Genomic DNA, 20,102 nt, shown 5'->3' with positions numbered 1-20,102 from the left:
GTAGTCGCATACCTTCGTCATTCATTTACGTGACGTATTACCAAGTTTGGCATATGGCAAGCCACCATTGCGGCCGTGAGCTCATCATGATTATGACATGTAGTCACATTGTTACATGCCACGCATGTCATGATTGTCATGTTTGCACTAGTCACATACCTTCGTCATTCATTCAGGTCCCGTATTACCAAATTTGGTATAGGTGAATCTAGTGAAACGGCCACGAGCGCATCATGAGCGGGGCATGTAGTCACATTGTTATATGACACGCATCTCATGATTATCACGTTTGTACCAGTCACATGTCTTCGTCATCCATTCACATCCCGTAATACCAAATTTGATAAATGTGAACCTTGTGAAGCGGCCGCCAGGGCATCATGACCATGGAACGTAGTAATGTTGTTACATGACATAAATTTCATGCTTTTCATGTTGTAACCAATCAAATATGTTCTTAATATAGTCATGACATGCCATACCAAGTTTGGCATTGATACCATTATCGAAATGGGCGAAAAAGCTGAAAGTAGTAGGCTGATAGATAGATAGATAGATAGATAGATAGATAGATAGATAGATAGATAGATAGATAGATAGATAGATACTTAATACGTACGTATTACTTGTTAGAGTGTTAGTGACGTAGTGTTAGTGGTGTGTTAGAGTGTTAGATTCTTACTGTGCGCAGTGTTAGGGATGTGAGGGGCCAACATGTTCCATTCGCTCATTCACGAAGGGAACATGTTGGCCCCTCACATCCCTAACACCGAGTCACTGTCTCAGTTTGAGTTAGAAGCTGAAAACAATTCTTAGCTTCTTTAAATACCCAATGACAATGGCAATGAAACCAGTAGGTACTAGTTGTATGTTCTGTAAACATCCATGTAAGCACCCTTATTGCTGAACTTGCCATTTTGTATGCACTTGCATTTTGTTTATTATGTTGTGTAAATGTTGGTAATGTACAAAGTTCCATGTTGATGTTGCTTTTATGTTTTGTATGACATTTTTTGTACTATAGTAGGCAATCATAGCATCTGTACAGAGTGCCCACCTGGTATGGTCTCAGTAGAGACTGACAGTATTGCAAATAAATAAGTATATAAGTACTAGTAACGCTGAGTGTGCTGCGTCGACGAACAGTGTACATATATAATATATTATTCCGGAAGGTTTGTGCAGGCCTCAATTCTTCTTAAATATAAAAAATAAAACAACCAACAATACCCTACCTGCTACACAGATTCAATTCAGGCTACCGAATTAAAAAAATTAACAGGCCAACTGTCGATTGGTAATTTTGAAGAATAAAGAGAAAACGTTATGGAGCATCGCCGCGAAGAGAACCCTTAACGGGCTCAAGCGAAATTTTGTGTAACATTTATTCGAGTTAACGTTTGCTTCAAACGCGAAAACATCGGAGGTGGGTTGGATATCGTGCAAGTTTTATGGCAAACGAACGAGCCGAAAGGGTGTTTGCTCTCGACGTGCGATCGAGCGTTGCGGGTGGTGGAGAGCGTGACGCGAGAAAAAAGTGTGTTGTGAGCAAGCGCAGCAGCTGGCATCTGCGGTAACTGTGGCAAGCGTACTGAAAGTGAAGGAGAGAGTGACGTCACGCGCACCTGCGATGGAAGCGTGAGAGGGAAGCGTGACGTCAACGCGCAGCTGCGTCGTGACCTATTTGGCACCACTCTAACATCTGCGGCGAGGGGAACGCATCTACATACAGCGTTACACACGTGAGTTGAAGAGCTGCTTTGCATCTGAACATACAAGTTTATTGCAGTCAACGAATTCTATTTGCCGACAATCGGTTTGCCCTGCTCACAAAGCGCCATTGCGTAAATTTCGGTGCTTGCCACCAGCCATCTATCTGAAGAAGCGTGGCAACGATGCTGCCCCTTGTAGCCCAATCTCAGGGTGAATAATGTAGTCTGTACATTCTGAGGAAGGTACGTACTTAGCTGACATAAACAGAATGATAACGATGCAAGAAAGGCAGGGAGGTTAACCAGACGCACATCCGGTTTGCTACTCTGCACTGGGGAAGGGATGAAAGGGAGAAAAGAGGTTGCAGAGAGATAAGAAGGTACACACAATCACGAGCACACACAGGAAAGCACACACAGTCTACAGGCGGTCACTCAGGTTTGTTGTCTTTAAGTAAAGTGGGAGTGCTTTAGTCGCTTTCTGCGCAATTGAGGCAGGTGCCCAAGGTACCATAATCTTCTGCACGCGGAATGGTCTAGAGTCAAGTTGATTCAAAACCATCCGGAGCTAGCATCGCTGCATGTTGTAGCAAGAGCAGCTGCAAGGGGCGTGTTCAATGGTCTCTTCAGCTACGCAGCAGTCGCATGTAGAGGTGTCTGCCATGCCAATGCGAAAAGAGTACACCTTTGTGAATGCAACACCCAACCAAAGGCGGCATAACAGTGTCGCATCGGAGCGAGAAAGTTGATAGTAGCTCTATCTTGAGCAAAGGATCCATTTCATATAAGTGACATCTTTGGATGTTGGTGGATGACCAGAATGTGCGTGTAAGATCTCGAGCGAACAAGTAAAACTGTCTTGCTGCATCAGTGCTTGATAGAGGAATCGATACCACACGGGTTCCTTCATGGGCTGAGCGGGCTACATCATCGGCTAATTTCTTTCCGGTAATACCGATATGTCCAGGCAGCCATTGATATATAATATGACGCCCTCGTGCTAGAGCTTCATGATGACAATGTCTTATTCCATGTACCTATTGTTGATGATTCCTCCTACGCATGTCAAACTACAAACTCTGATGTGCTGCCTTCGAATCACAGAATATTACCCAATTTCCTGGACGCTCTCGTATTGTAAAGCTGCTCTTATAGCAGCAAGCTCTGATGCCCTAGACGTAGTCTTATGCGACAACTCAAATTTGATTGTCATTGATGCAGCCGGAATTACAGCGGCACCTGATGAGCTGCTGGACGAGACGCACCCATCAGTGTATATCTGCGTTCGGTCCAACTACAACTTATATAAGAATAGCAGTGTTGCTTGCTTCAATGCTACTCTGGAGTGATTGCTTTTCTTTTTGATCCGCGGAATTTCTAGACGTACTTGCAGCTGGTCGAGGCACCACAAAGGACATGCAATTCTGGTAGGTGTCGTATATCCTGATCGAATGCTGTTTAGGTGCATGGCTATGACGTCTTAAAACGTAGCACGTGGTCTTTCGTAGAGTATAAGGGCCAAGTGGTGGTCGGAGACATGGCTAGCATGTCGAATGTGCGCTCTGAGGCTATCCACAACTCTTATATGTCCTGACCGAATTGTTTTTGGCAAGCAGGATTAGTAGAACCGCCAGTAAAAGCACATCAGGGCAGTACTAGGCAGATACGCAGCGCCTGACCCTGCAAACTCTCCAATGAATGAGTATTGAGTTTGCAAGTGTTAGTCAGTACCGGCAAGCTGTAGCGCAATAGGCACAGAAATAGGACCCTGTACAGCTGTAGCATGGAAGCCACAGAAGTTCCGCCTGCTTTCCAGCACATGAATTTCATTATATGCACAATAGATAGCAGTCTCTTCTTCAACTACACACAATGCGGGCTCCACGAAAGACTTTTGTCGATTATTATGCGCAAGAAAAGATGCGTCCGTGCATATATGACACTCTGCCCATTGATGTAAACAAGGTATGGCGTCATTGGTTTGCGTGTAAACGCAATCAATGCGCACTTCACAGTTGATATAGTCCAGCCTTGTTTCTAAAGGTAGGCTGTTGTAAGGGTTGCTGCCCGCCGTATTCGTGCACGCATCTGAGGGGAGTAACTGCAGCACTCCAGGGGCAAATATCATCGGCGTATATGAATAAGCACACCCATTATGGCAGAACGTTCGCCAGACCAATGAGGGCAACATTAGACATGGCGGCGCTTAAAACACCTCACTGAGGTACTCCGCAGGAGGTGTAATGATCAGTAGTTTTACCCTCATCTGTTTGCACAAAAAACTCCTCTCAGTTATATAATCTTTTATCCATTGAAACATCCGTCCACCAAAGTCCCTTGCTGCGAGAGAAGTGAGGATGGCATCGGGAGCTACATTATCATATGTACCCTTCACGTCAAGAAAGAGTGCTACTGATATACGCTTGCGACTTTTTTTGCTGAATAAATGTCGATAAGTCATGGACACAGTCGATGGAAGAGCGGCCCCGATCGAAGCCTGCCATGCATAAAGGGTAGTTGTTGTATCGTTCCAACTACCACTCGAGACAAAATACAACCATTCTTTCCATCATTTTTCCGAGGCAACTTGCGACAGCAATAAGGCGATACGCTGTCAAGTCCAACAGTGATTTTTTTATTTTAGATGTGGTATTAATCGACTTATTTTCCATTCTAGGGGAACACTGCCGCTGAACCAGGAGTTGTTGAAGCATGTTAAAAGTTCTCTTCTGGCTTTTTGTTTAATATGTCCCAAAGCACTATAAGTAATACCATCAGGACCTGGCGATGACGTGCGCTTAGAACCGAATAACGCACCTTCCACTTCTTCTATGGTGGATGGAATGTCTATTTTTGGTAATCGCGTCTCAAGTACAATCATGGCGTCGATTTTCTAGTAATAATATTCCCGGCAACTCTCGTGCGAAATTCTTCAGCCACCTGAAGTTCTGTTTTTCCATGATGGATTGTCAAACCTTTAAAGGGTGCCAGTGTTGTGGAAAAGATCAAAAACCATGAACTGTTCCCCAGATATATGACAGCGGTTTATAAGGGTCTAGAGATTTGCAGAATGCTTTCCAGCGTTCGCTCTCCAACTTGTCAATGCGTCGTTGAATCTTTTTCTGGAGCCATCTTTCTTCCCTCAAGTCGTAAATTGATCTTGTGCGTCTGTATCATTGTTCAGCTCGCCTTCGTATAGCTCGTAATCTTTCCAGTTTGATGTCGAACTGTGTTATTATAGACGAGAATGATCATTTACATTTGGACGCTTGCAAAGCTTCCGTGATGGAATTTTCGAGGCTGCAGGCAAGATCTTCTTGGCAAGCGTCTTCAACACGTGATGTAAACGTTGACAATAACAACACCGGAAGAGAAATTTTTCTCTGATACCATCGATCTTCACGTAGGTGGGTATGTAATCACTCCCATCAATCTCAATATTGCAGAACCATTTTTACTTTGTGAGAGAAGCACCGTGACACCAATGTCAGTTCAAGGCAAGTGCCATACGTGAGACCCCGCAGATATGTTGGGGTACCATCGTTCATGATGGAAAAATCATAGTTGGAAGCAATTGTAACAATATTCCTGCCCCTGCAATTCATTCTAGTGCTCCCCCAAAGCATGTGATGGGCGTTTAGGTCACTGGTGATGATCCAAGGCCCATTGGTCCTCATTGCGAGGTTTTTTAATATGTCGCAGTCAAATAGCGATAACAGAGATATATATCTACCAATAAGTGTGAACAAAACTGCATTCTTTTTTACACGAAGACACACGCGCTGATTATCGTCATTTGAAACTATTGGGTGTGAAACATAAGTAAAGTTCATGCGGATGTAAACAATTACTCAGCTTCGTTCTTTGCCAGCGGCTGAACAAAAAGCTTCATTACCTAAATAATCTAAAAGACGTTGGTACGTTTGGTTCACATATGACAAGTATAGGGAATTGACTGGCTTGAAAAAATGGCGAAAGTTCGAGACACGGGACTTCATGCCTCTGGCATTCCAATAAAAAATCGACGCACTTTTAAGATGAGATTTTGTTGAGCCATCTGTCACAGTTAGGGTATGCTGATACTTTGCTGATAATAAAAATCATTCTTAAAGATGTCATCTCAAGCAGGGCTCCACACGCTTTTTCGTTTTTTCCCTGACAATAATAAAACATCATAGTTTGACGGTAAACTTCTCAGCGTAAGCATTTTACCCAATTCTCGCACCCACGAACTTGTACGGGTTTAACAAGAGAAGCCGTCTGGCGGCATTGCGCTCAACCAGGGAAGCACAAATGAAAATTTGTTATGCTTCAACGAAGAGAAACGGTGAAGCTCGTTGACCACCATCTACCATCTGAATATCTGAATCTCAATTGTAATTGTCATTCACCTCGAAGGGTCTTGTGGATGTAGCATGGATAGCCGCAGGCATGATGTGGCGTGGTTGGCGCGGTCACCTATTTGCTGAGCGTCTGCTCGCAGCTTTAGCACATGTTGCACTCCGCACTTGCAGGACTGATACGCCTTCAACAATTTTCGTTTTTACAGCGAAAGTCGCCTTAGGCTGCCAAGAAGAGTGTCGTAGTGTTCCGCCACCACAAACGCTCGTATTCGTAACTATTATCGCTTGAAATAAAAAAATGAAATGGAAAATACGAGGAAGCAACGAGCGAATCTGGGTCCGCTGCGTGCTAGCCCAACATTGAACCACTGAGGCTTCTATCTTCGAATTTCTTTCTGTGTATTTATTGTCTAACTTTCTGCGTGTTTACCTCCGTGTTTATCTATCTGTTTACGTCTTGGTGCTTTCGTTATCACCCCCTTAACTTGGCTTCATTCAAAATAATATGGGAGGGTAAAATATTATGACAAATTTGACGCGCTGGTCAACACATGAATGTTGCCACAATCGCGTCGCGTACACTGTAAAACTCTTCCCGCCAGACAGTGACACGTACCTGTGAGCGGGTTTTGCATGTACCCAGGAACGACGAGAACATACATGGGCATTTTTAATGCGTTGGAACTGAGGAAAACCTCTTGTCGGCCAAGTTGCCCCCACTAATCCAAATAAATATAATCCGGGTCCCAGCAGGAATTGAACCAAAGCATTCGGCGTGGCTATATCAAGCATTCTACCTCAGCATTCGGAACTAGGCCTCGGAACTGCTTTTGAAATAGACTCTTATGTTCGTGAAACTTCACTTAAGCTTGCAGTCTTCGCTATCGGATTTTATAAAGCTTACATATGTACTTTTTTGACACAGCCCTCCCGTCGAGTGAAGTCGATATTAGTTGAGTGCCACACGCTGGAGTTGATTTATGTACCAGTGTCCAGGGCTAGCATTCTCGCAAGCACGAGGGCTTATATCAACGTATCACTTCTATATTGTTGCTCATACTGAAGTTCCTGTTGGTATTCTTGCGCCAGTGCAAACAACTGGTTATTTAAACATCTGCATATCATCAACATATATGTCTGTGAGCGCAACAATTATAGAGATATATAGCTATATTTTATGACCTGTCACTTAATAAAAAATTACAACACGGACACCTTGCCTCCGCATGCTTCGCATAACATCGATTCCGAAGTTACGAAGAATTTGCCGAGTTTTTTTTCCGTTTGGCCGTCACACACAAGGGGGCAATCAAGTTAGATTGCAATATAGGTTTACAAAAGCCACGACACAAGAAACGCTACCACATTCGTCAGTCATTCAATCAGCCACGCAGCCAGTCAGTGCTTGACTAAGCCATGCCCCAGCTCAAATATCCTGCCCTCAAAAGTCCTATGTAAGCGTTATGTCTGGAAGAAACCGCATGAACATACTCGATAAAACATGGTGGAAGAGTAAAAAACAATCGGGCGTCACAGAATACGAGTCATGTAACCAGGCCTCACACAATATCGCTTGCGTTACGAGTAGGTGGTTGAATGCTTCCAAACTATCACAGGGGGCTCAGCCATAACTCTTCATCGTCATCGGTGGTCGAAAAACATATTGGATTAGAGGGTACTTTGCAAGCGTACTTGTACTAGTAACCCAATGAGAGTTTGCAATGTGTTCTAGAAATGGCATTCTTCTAGAAATTTCACTCTGACATTGCTATGCCTTCTGTGAAGGTCTCACGTTTCTTAGTTTTTTTCAGCATGTTTTTTTTTCTTACTTAGGCGACACATTATTGCATGATCGAAGACAATATTGCTTCGCTAGGCCATGGTTTGAGTGTTGTGTTTTGACGCTCACTTAAAGATGTTTTGCACTTTGCCCACTTTTTCTACTCTGGGGTCCGTGGCAGCGACGTTTTCGAAATATCACTTTAACGCTCATCCTTTTTATTGCCCCTGAGTCGTTACCTGAAAAATTCGTGTTAACGTTGACGAGCTTGCTTCACAGAAACTCTAGTGGTGGTGTCAGTGGTCACGAGTGAAAAATTATATAAATAATGAAAAAAATCTGCATTCGAGTGGGGATGGAACCCGGACTATATGCATGGCAAGCAGCTGTTCTACAACAGAACAACTCGTTTACTTCGAAATATTGTGAATAGATCTTCTTATGCTTGGAAATGCAGAGAAAAATAACCAATTACAGTACATGTAATGAAGCGGTTACAATGCGTGGTCGAGGTGTATATTGCCATCGGACGTCAGTCATAAAAGGAGATCATAACTACCTCAGGACTTAAACCCAGCCGTCCACTACAAAAGGCACACACATTACGGCATGTATTCCCTCATGACAACAGATGGTGCATAGGAAGTTCTAAAACATTTCACAGACCTAAATACTCGTGGTGTAAAGTATGTTACTCATTGCACAGAATGCACTGGACAGGATCTCGCTATCGTGTTTAGCTTTTAAAGGCTAAGCTAAAGAATTCCCTTATCTCAACGCGATTGCGTTAAAGAGCTTGTTTTTCAGTAAGTTGGGCGTCGGTGTAGGTGTGGGCGTCGTTGCTTGTGAGCGAGATATCATCGTCTCATGCGTGACCGAAAAATCAAGAATAATGCAAATAAAATAAATAGTTATTGAAAACTCTTTGAGCAGAGTAGGAACCGCCCGAGGGTTTTACTTTTTTTCGGTTCAAGTGAGAATCGCACCCGGATCGTTTGCACGGCAAACGGACGTTTTGCTACGTGTCCAAACCTCAGTCTGGGAAAATAGTGAATAAAAAAAGAACTTTCTCTCCTTGGAAAGGCAGTAAGAGTAGCTCGGGCATCACAAACACGCGTGTACTCTATACATGCTTCACAAGGCAGCATGAAAAATTAAGTAGTATTGCGTGGTACAAGCGGCCTTTGCCTACGGGCGTCGTATTATGTGATTATCACAATGGCTCCGTGGTTGAAAGCCGGTACCCCGCTACAAAAGGCACCCATGCTCCTGTGCCAATTCTCTTAAGGTCACGTAGTGAATGTATAGCAAATTTGAAAAGGTTTCATGCACTAAATGATTGAAGTGCGCACTAGTAACAGAATGTCGCTATCGCGTTCAACTCCTAAAGATGAAGCGTTATGGTCCCCTGATTTTTTTACAAGGTTTAACTCTCACACCGCAGGCTGCAATCTCCTTTCCCTCAGTGCCCCATCACTCTTTCTTTCATCACTCTTTCTCTTGCAGAAATTTTGGCGTGGGCCTCGGTGTCAGCATGGACGTCATTGGTTGTGAGAGAAAAATCGTCTTGTCCATGACCGAGGAATTGAAAAAGGGAAGTACAATCAAAAAGAAAATTTTCTGGCCAGAATTATTAGTGAACTGATGCCCTCTGCGTGGCAAGCAACTGCTCTTCCCCACAGCTACGAGTAGGCTTCGAAATACAGTGAATAATGTTTAAGCATGCAGGGAAGATAACTTTCATGTTTACAAACATTTGTGTCCTGTATGCAGGCTGTGCAATATAACACGTATTATCGCAGTAATATTGTGTTGTGCAAGTGTATATTGCCATCGGGAGTGATAACATGTCAGTGTCATAATGGCTTCGTGGTTTAAAGGTGGCCACTGATCTCAAAAGACACGCTCGTTACTGCGCGTAGTCCATTAAGATCACGTAAGAGGGCGGGGGGGGATATGAAGTTCAAGAACATTTGAGGCGCCTAATCGCTCGTGGTTCAAAGCATGCTTCCCATTATACAGAATGCAGCTATATGCAAAATTTCTTTGACACAACTCTCCTTTAGTTTTACAGTTTACATTGCGATAATTCAATATTGAAACTTCTGGAATATGAACGTACAATGAAATCTATGCACAAACTGTTTGAAGCACGCACTAGAGACAGGATATAGCTATCACGTTTACCTGTTATAGGCGAAGCTTAAGGTTCCCCTAATTTTTCCTTCGTTCTTTCCTTCTAATGCCGCCGCTTTCCCTTGCGCCTTCTGTAATCGGTAGTGGGGCTTGCCCAGTTCCTGAGGCACACACACGCTCGAGCTAGTTCTCGCATTGACTGGGTGGACTACAAACTGTAAAAACTATGCTGCTAAAAGCACAATGTTCTGTTTGAGCTATACGGCTTCTTCTCCCTTCCACCATATCATGGCGCATTCCCCTTCCTGCCCTGCCCAGTTGCGCTGGTCACTCTATTCTAGCCACCTCCAGAGAGGCGAAACAAATGGTAGTGTCACTACTAAGTGCAAACAAGTCACTGTCAGCCAGCACGGTGAAACAATGAAGGCAAGATCAATAGATTAGAATAACATGCGATGAACGAATAGCAGCTGACACTGCAAACACTGTTGCTGTAGAGAGCAAAGAGAACATCCTGTTCTATATGACTCAAGTGCAAACGGTGATAAAGGCGCCGCACTTAAGAGGCTATGAGCTACTTGTCCAACCCCTTTATATAAGCCCTCTATAGAAAAGAGACCGACAACAGCCTACTACATCCCAGAAGAAAAAGATTTCTCTCTAGCAGCGTGGCGCTTCTTTTCCGCCTGTCTGGATTCCATCTCCAAGCTCTGACGAAAGGCGGGAGAGGCGACGCTTTATGAGTCATGACTATGCTCTTAGGCGCCTTGCGCCATTTTGTGGGGAAATAAACAAGCTTAGTGGCACCCAAGCAGCTCAGAGATGCACATTCCGCAAACAGAAAAGGAGGTCACAAATTGCTCGCCACTCTCACGGAGTGGCGAGCAGCCTTCTTATATCCAAAGAAAGCAAAATGCCTCCCACTGCAAAGAGTTGTGTTCGTGAACGCGGAATTACTTAATGAAGATAATATCAAACAGAAGGACTAATGTTTTTTTTTACATTGAAAATCTATAATAAAACTTCTTTTTCTAAGACTACTTACGAGAACTAAATATGTTTAGTGATTTCGGCCCGAATGATCAGCACACATTGGTATGTACGACGTCACCCACCTGCCACGTGATATGAGTTAGTGAGTGAATGAAGGAATCGTATTATTGGTCCGGCGAGGACGCGAAGTCTTGGCGCACCACGATAGCTTTTGTCGTGCCAGGAACATTTAGCCCAATGACAGGCACGCACTGATAGGCAATGACAGTCACAGGCACGCCTAAGATGCAGAATTTTTTCGTCCATAAAGCATTGTGACACTGGAAGACATCCAATTCAGTGCACCTGCCCTTGAAGGTCGAGACGTCATGTGAATTTCCTCTTGGATCGTCAGACCTGTCACAAACACAAAAACTGCGTCGCTGTCCATCGGCGGCCGTAGCTAACAAGCACAGCCATGGCAAGTTATCTTCCGGTGACTGGCCTGGTTTTTTTTAACCAAGTCGGGTGGATTTGTTCTTCTAATGCGTGTATATTTGCTATTTTCAGTCGGTGATATTGTGCTAATGCGTTGTTAGTAATTTCAGAGTTGTATAATTATGTATTTTGTGTAAATCCTGAACATGTTCGAATGCTTACACATTTAGTCGATATCATCTGCAATACGATTTTCTTGCTTTGAACCCCATTTAAAGGGCATTCTTAACCGTACCGCAGTACGTTGAAATAAATATGAATAAACCTGGGAGCATTTAAGTGAGCTGGTCAAAAGCAAATTCTGAAATTTCTGCAGGTCCTTGTATGGTTGGCAATTAATGCTGACGCTTCACTATGGGCGATAGACATAAAGAAGAGAGATATACTGTAGAGAAAGCAACAGTTTTTGAACTTTAAGCTCAAGTGCAATATGTGATAAGTGTTTTATGATTACCATAATTGAACCCGAAAACCGCTACTGGATAATGTTCACAATGATCTCAAGATTATTAGGCGAGGTTCATGATTCGATTATATTCTATTTTCACCACTCCTCAATACCCCCGTGCAAAAAAGAAAAAAAAAACAGTAGGGACGCGTGCTTACGGCTCTTGTAAGTGCAGCGAAGTAGGCATTGTAGCTTTTGTTCCATATGAAGAGGGCTCGATCCAAAAATTCCTTGTCATATACATAGTATATTCCTAACCTGATTACTTCCTCTGAAACAACAAAATATTCAGAATGTTAAAACGTTCGCACTTGTTGAACATCCGAATGAAAGTTTGCACTCCAGCCACGCAGTATTTCAGTTAAACGAAGAGCGGCCAACCACCGTGCTTTAGATAGCGGTTTTCACAGAAAGATTGAAGATCAGAAGGTGGCGGCTGAAGTAAAACTTTAGGACGTTCAGCGAGAAGTCACAAGAAGTATTAATAAAAATTTTTACTAGGGGCATCACAGAGGACTTGATCAACGTGGTGTCGCCAACATGAGTTCAAATTTCTGCCAAATACAGGACGATTGTAACTGGTACGGGTCCATAACCTGTCTTTCAGGCGATCCAAATTCTTTGATAGCACGTATGTATCACAATTTCATTGCGCTTCCACCATTGGCCTTCGCCTAATGCACTTGCATTTCACGCTACATTTTTATCGCGGAAATTGCCACACCTTTATTTCTCATTTGCAGTACATGATCTACCTAACTCATTATTAGCTTCGTTCACTTCCAGCTAAGCGATATGCCTGTCGCCGTAAATGCTAATGTAACGCAAAGTACCCATTTAGATCTGTTGTGCAGAGTTTTGCTAAAATTTTTTACTCGCTCCCTCGCTGCGAATTTTTCAGTTTGTCCCGTATATGTCAGTAGCAGTAAAAAACGATGCTTGTTTACTCTTCAGTGTAAATGCAGCGATTTTACTAGAATTCGTGGTATGTGATTGGCTGCGTCCTCTGGCATAGTTTCATGTTTTTTGTAGTTTTTTTTATATTCGTCAGGCACACATTTATATGTTGGATACTCACCGCCACCGTTACGGTCTAGTGATTATGGTGCTTTTTTATTGCTTCATATGTCACGACATTCGGTTCCAGATGCGGCAACTGCATTCTGACTGAGGTGAAAATTTAAATGTCGTGTGCTTAGATTCAGGCACGCGGTAAAGAACCGAGGTGGTCTGAAATTCCGGGGCATTCTAACAAGAAAATCTTGCCGCCATACCGTTATTCTCGGATGCATAACCCCAACAGTTATTATATATAATTCAATATTTTCTCTAAATGAGAATATTTTTGTACATATTTTAAAGCTTAGTTGCAAATCATCTTTTTTTTTCAGGCAATCTTACGATGCGTTTGGCTTCTGACTGCTACAACTAAACCATACTAATATGCTCAACAGCCCAATAAGACTTATCCTTGGTTTTCATAGACAATAAACTCATCTACAACATTCTTTTGATTATAATTTTAAAGGTTTACGCTTACTAGTTTCTGGTTCTTCATCTTCTTTTGATGACTAGCATCAGTGAAAATTTGTCTGTTTGCATGACTTCTTTCCAAATAAACTTCTCTCGCTTTCGTTCATAATCTACAAAGCTTAAAATGTATATTTTGTTACTTTTTGTATATTTGTGAAAGTATTGTCGTGCGCTTCATAAGCTACTCATGTAAGATATTGTCACGGTGTCCGTAACGACAGGTGCACCTTGAAAGCAGAATGCGGTCTTCCAGTCTTAAGAAAACTAAAACTTGGAAAAGATCAAAAACGCAGAAAAAAAACAGCAAAGACGAATGAAATTCGCTCTTGTCAAGGTTTCGAAGCCGGGCCCGTGGTCGTTTGAGAGTGGCCACTCTACCAATTGAAATAAGCAGGAGCCCGAGATATTGCGGTGTGACGGCGAGTTCTTCAACAGGTACTGCAGCTTGTGCAAGTTGCTGCATTACAATGTGTGCATCGTCACAGGTACAGAAAGCAAGCCATATAATGTGCTGTAGGCCTCGGGAAGAAACCCAAAGTTATGGTTAAGCGCTCATTCTGTTGCTTGTCATTTCCCCTTTCACTATATTTTCTTTCCTTCAAGCTTCCACTGAGTTGCGCTATACCTACTCGACTTCATCGACAACTCAAAGGAAGCAGGAATGAAATAAATGCCCCAAGCGCACACAGGTTCCCATACAAGTGGTTGGTTGTGACGACGTCTTCTTTCTTCCTTGCGTAAGGCGGTCGATAAGTGTCACAACTTTACTTGATGTGCACAACTGCATATGGACATCTATGGGCATTTGTGGGATTGCCGATGGCACTTGGGAAGTGGCTGGCTGAAGCAATCAGGCTAGTATACTTTTGCAAACCCTTTAGTTGTCGGTTATCCCGCCAGGCACCATCGACATCTGCAGAACGTGCTACTCTTCGTTGTGCAAATAGTCATTGAACGACAAGGAGCCGAGAAATGGAGCGCGTTCGTGGACTCCAAGGCACCACTACAGTGTTTGGTGTTCGCCTTACGCCGGGGACCTCATGAACAACTAGTGTTGGAAATTAGAGAGTTACTTCACCACCTCTTCAAAGAAGGACACGAAATCACGTTTCAGTGGCTTCTAAGTCACTGCGACATATTGGGCAACGAACATGCTGATGCAGCTGCTAGATCAGCATAGAAAGATGGTGAAAAAGAATTTATACCCCTTTCAAAGGCTCATGCTGCAATAAAAATCCGAAAAATCACCAATGCAGAAGTACAATTCCCATGGAATGCTGAGTGCTTATGGCACTCGTGACTGCATAGGCTGTACTCGTCTCGTCAGCTTCGGCCTCCGTCTGGGCTTTCTCGACTTGAGACAACGGTGCTTTGCCGACTGTGGCCTGGTATCGCTTCCAGCAAAGAGTTCGCCTTCAGAATAGGCATGGAAGGCAGTGTTCCTTGCGACCATTGCGGCAGCGATATAGAGCACGTTGTCTGTTATTGCCTTCGCCACAGCGGGCAAAGATTGCCACTAGCTGCTGCGTCAGCTCGCCTTGACGAAAGACCTTTGTGAGAACAATCAGTGCTTGAAAAGCGAAATGATATGTCTTCGCACAGAAAATCAGTAAAGGCCTTATGAAATTTTTTTGCATGGTAGTGGCTTATTGAATTAGCTCCAGCGCCTCAGCTCACTTTTCTTCTTTTTCGCGCGTCTATTTCACCCTTTGATGTCCTTCTCAACTTTCTTCTAGATTTGCCTTTAACTTAGAGCAGGCTAGCAAACCAGATGCTCCTAGTTCTGGTTACCCTCCCTGCCTTTCCATCATTTTATTCTCTCTCTCTCCTTAGCATATGACCCCTTTATATGAAAATGCACTTCGTTTTCTTCACGCCATTGTAATTGAAGCGCTAGCGTACAAGAAATAAAAGACTTATTATCAAGCACATTTTTGCTACTGGCGGGATGAGAATGCTTCAGAAACCACTCCTAATTTCACTTCTACATTCAAGACGACCTTTGTGGTTGTGGGCGTCGTCGGAACACGTGCATGACAGGATCTAATTTTGTTTTGCTAGAGGAAGAAAAGAAATGATTGGAAACCAAGGAACATGACAGGTCTTTCATTCGAGCGGAAAATGTTGCATATAAAAATTATGCAGGTACTGTATGAAATGCAATCTTTTATGAAGCGGTTAATGCATTCATGAAATTTTCGCGGAACAACTCTATCGAATTCATATTTGCTCATTAGACACTAAGATACATTATCACTACGCTTTTGTTTATATCTTAACGATGACACACTGTAATCCCCCAAGATTTGTGTTATATAGCTAGGCGTGCTTCGAATACTCGGATTCGCTGAGTAGGCTGTGCACCTTTCATGAGAATTTTAACAATTTCATATCTATGCTGAAAAGCTGACATAGCTGCTACGTTGATTTTTCAGAAGAGTTACAGACCTAGCTGTAAGCTACCAAGCACGTTTTTTTTGTATTCATGTATGCTTGCTGCATTTTGAATTCTCTAGCTTACACATTCTAGGCTTTCTTCTCAAATGCAAAATCATAATAAAGATTGGTAAAGTAGTTGTCTTGTGAAAGCGATACTGTGTTTTACATGACCTTGAATAAGCATCATGGAAATTGCCCACAAGTCACTTCTTAAATGTGAAATCACCTTGTCGTTCTTCATTTTCCATCTCTTCGCCGCACGCGGCATCTAGAAATTAAAAGACACGCACGTAAAACCATACCACAAGTTCGAGAGCCACCAGCTCATTGTACGGTTTCTCTTTGTATAAGTCCAGCTAAGCAAGGAAGCGCTTGTGCCGTCTGTGTTATCTCGCCATTTTATTAGCGTAGCGCTAGGTACACCACACCGTGAGACTATATGAACCCGCACAAATGTTTTCTCTGCTGAATGATGAAATGTAGGAACGTAGGGAGTAAGAAAACAAACAGGCCGGAAGGTTTAGCTGTACATCGTCAGTACTTTACACAAGAAGAGCAAAATTAAGCTTTGCATATATATATATATATATATATATATATATATATATATATATATATATATATATTTCGCAAGCACTGTCCACCTTACAACACGGCATCAGGGGGGAGGAAACGTTTTCAATAAGCACAAACAACGCACCAGGTGCTTATTATTGTGTTGCTGCGAAAAAGTAGGAAAGAATATATAGGCATTTGTATTTATTTATTTTCTTCATAATAGTGTCAGTCATTTTTTTTTTGAGGGCTCTTACAGGGAGGGTGCCACCAAATACAAATCAACCAATTTACAGGTATGTCAGGTGGCAGCACAATAATTATCACATGTGCAATGCTTTATCAAATCCACAAACACTGCCTGCATTTAAAGCAATGCCTGGCTACGCATTTTAGGGCCTAATGATAGCTGAAAAAAACAAAAGAAGCAAAAACTAAGAAAACATGCAGGATTATCATCTGGTAGCTCAATCATTCGAATACATGCCCAAGAACCTTTCGGATCGGAACAGATCACTTGTATTTGCTCGCATTCGAGAGCTCAATCGGCGCTGGAAAAAAAGAATAACAAAACACGTCACTGCTACAAGAGTACGGCACCAAAACACAGTCGTGATTAACCCGACTACTTCGTTTCCCTGGCACTTTTAGTACATACCTTTGTTAAATTTTAGTTGCCTTGCAGTGCCCTGAAAAAAAGCCTTCAACTGCTTCCTTTGTTTTTGTGCCTCAAGTGATTCCAGTTGAATGAATGAATGAATGATCTTTATTGCACTCATATCTTATACAAAATAAGCTGTTGCAGGCCCGTGAGCTCAGATTTGGGTGCACGTTAAAAAACCCCAGGTGGTCGAATTTTCCGGAGCACACCACTACGGCGTCTCTCATAATCATATTGCCACGTTCCATTTCCCAAGTTTTTGTTATCGTCCCAAAACACCACACGATTCTCAGCGCAAACCGCGCCTGCAGTTTTCGAGAAGGTTCCGGACTGTAGTAGATCATTTCGATAAGATCACGCCCACTGTGCGAACGGTGCAGTTATTTCTGGAACCTACGCCACCGCCAACGATAACGCTAGAACATTCGACAGCAAGAGTATAAATGCCGACGCGCTTCGCCGCTTGTCAGTTGTTGATCAAAGGCCGACGCTGCGTTCGCCGCTATCAGTCCGAGACTGCTATCTGTGCAAGACTGCTGCTGTAATTAGACTTTCCCTTTACCGGGCACAGGTTCGCCCAAATAAACAGTTAAATCCCAACACGAAGTTTCCTGTCTTCGGTCACGTCACGACCCCGTGACAATATGGTGGTTTTGGGACGTTAAACCCCACATATCAATGAATCAATCAATCAATGATACAAAATAAGCACAAACTGTATGGTCCCATAGCCAAAGGCTAGTGCGAGTCCCATTGAAAGTATACATAAGTGATACTGTAATAGTTGTAATTAAAAATAAACAGAAGTAAACAATTCAAATTTGGTATACAAAAAGTAATGTTTATCTGCTAACAACAGTCACTTGAGTTCGAATGAACACAGAAAAAAGGGAAAGTACATAACTTGTAGTAAACACAAATATTTGGTGATTAGTGGCGTACATAACTGAAGAATGATACTTGTAGTTGCAAGTTCGTCATCTGATGAGTATACTTGCCATGACATCCATTATGCACTTCCGCAGCAACATATTTATCTTGTTAAATTTTTATTACGTATAAATTTTTATATTATTATAATTATAGTAACATTATTAGTCGTAGTAGTAGTGGCAGTAATAGTATTAGTAGTAGTGATGGTGGTCATGGCAGTAGTAGTAATAGTAGTGCATGTATATGTTAATAAGTAAAAAAATTTAGCAATAAAGAGAGTACACCAGCTTAACCAAAAACACATTTTCGCACAGTAACTATGCACAAAAATGTCTTAGATTTATAAGGTGTGAGGCAAAGTGACACAATTTTTCAGAACAATAATCGCTAGTGGTTCTTAATTTGCAGTACATTATACATCTTTTTAAGAACATGTCAATATTGTAAAGCAAGTCTTATTTTTGTTAACTTTTCATAACTAAACGTTTAATTAAAAGTATGTCTTTCATGAGCATTTCTACGTCAAGTTCTTCTAACTGAAAAGCTTATTTTTTTACAAGGACATGAAAAATACCTTGGCCTGTGTAATGAACCACAATGATTGAAATCTGATGATTACTAAAACATATTGTTAAATAACCAAACACTTTTCGCAAGCACTAGTGGCACCTACGTATAACAGGGAGCCGTACTAAATCTTGTACAATATTGCTTATTCAAGTTCACTGCCTACTAGTTTGAGAAAGAAGTGTGCGAAGTTTTATTTGAAAGTGTTCATTAGCCAAAGAGTTACGAATTTTCACTTACGGAAAAATACCAGAATTTGAGATCCCTTAAAATGTATAAAAGGATTTGAACCCGGTGCAGTGCTTACATAAGATGATCACGGGGGTTTAAATTCTCAATACTTGTTGCCAGTTTCACTGTGTACTTTGCTATTGCTTACCTTTTCGCGAGAGTCACCCTTTTTTTTTTTGTCTAGCAATTGCTTTGGTACATCAGTGCCAAGACAGGAATCTTTCGCGCTGTGGTGCTGACTTGTACACTTACTTTAAGCAATTACTTTAAGCGTTCTCCTAGGGAGTAGTTTATGACTAATATATTTCTAATTGGTGTGCTGACCACGCTTTTATCGCGTTTCGACACGTTAGCACTCGATATAATTGCAAGATAACAAACAAAATACTACACTGCAAAGTAATGTTATATTGAAGAAGAAACTGGCAGTTCCTCTTTTGGCTTTGTAAATGAAGGGTGGTTTTACGTTTTTTTTCTTATTTTGAAAGAAACTGCCTAGACAGAAGCTTTACGGAGCCAAATGATGGGGGACAAATTGTGCATTTAACATAACTAAAAAGCAAATATCGACATTTTAAGAAAGAAACTTGCTTTTTCTACTTACCTCATACCTTAAAGGAGCACTGACATCAAATTTACTCATGTGAAGATTTTTGCGTCAGCGAGTAGCTATCAACCCTCTAGTAGTGATTCACGACCTAGAACGCATCTTAGGTACGAATGAATATCTTTAATGTTTATTAATTTATCCGCTATCGAACGTGGTTTAAAATGGGTTGAAAGCCCGCAAAATTGTTGTGCTGTCAGCGCTAGCTCGCGGCCACATCGAGGCTGCTGCACAGCTGATGCTCTTTTCACAGAAAAAAAAGCGGCGACGTCACGCACACTGCCACTTTGTTTGCTAAGAGCGCAAGTGCAGTCAGTCCAGCTGTCTTTCTGATGATGTAGACTAAAGCCCCTCCATGCGTTTGCCACCGGATAGGTTAAGCTGCGTCAACTCGTTTTTCCCTTCTCCGTTTAGCCCCGGCCTCGAGAAGGGGCCTGGTACTACCAGTGAAACCAAACTCCTTCGCCAACACAGGATTTATCCTGTAGTAGCTCTGCGCGATGTCAAGTGAGCAAATGCGGCTGTTCTTCTTAGGCATTGAGTTCCTCTGTACATTCGTGCGTACGAAGTGCGCGTGTACGAACCCACTGGCTGCGTTGTGGTTCCTGGTTTGTAAAGGCATGAAACGGCGCGCAATTTCCGCTTTTTCGTGCCTCGACGTGCAGGTTCTCGACTGCGCAGCGGTTC

The 20,102-nt window shown here is 42.4% G+C and overlaps 1 protein-coding gene across 1 annotated transcript in view; it reads right to left on the bottom strand.

Annotated features, from left to right (window-relative positions):
- The window catches only part of LOC119159896 (uncharacterized), a 150,341-nt gene that overhangs the window by 112,964 nt on the left and 17,275 nt on the right, over positions 1 to 20,102 (bottom strand). Inside the window, exons 3-4 of the mRNA XM_075890662.1 lie at positions 16,088 to 16,129; positions 12,048 to 12,160 (exon numbers count right to left, since the gene is read on the bottom strand). Coding sequence (XP_075746777.1) covers positions 12,048 to 12,160; positions 16,088 to 16,129 — 155 coding nt within the window. The remainder of the gene's footprint in view (positions 1 to 12,047; positions 12,161 to 16,087; positions 16,130 to 20,102) is intronic.

The sequence above is a fragment of the Rhipicephalus microplus genome, chromosome 3, assembly GCF_043290135.1.
Source record: "Rhipicephalus microplus isolate Deutch F79 chromosome 3, USDA_Rmic, whole genome shotgun sequence".
Lineage (NCBI taxonomy): Eukaryota > Metazoa > Arthropoda > Arachnida > Ixodida > Ixodidae > Rhipicephalus > Rhipicephalus microplus.
The sequence above is the reverse complement of the archived record's forward strand: the minus strand, read 5'-3'. Positions and strand labels throughout refer to the sequence as shown.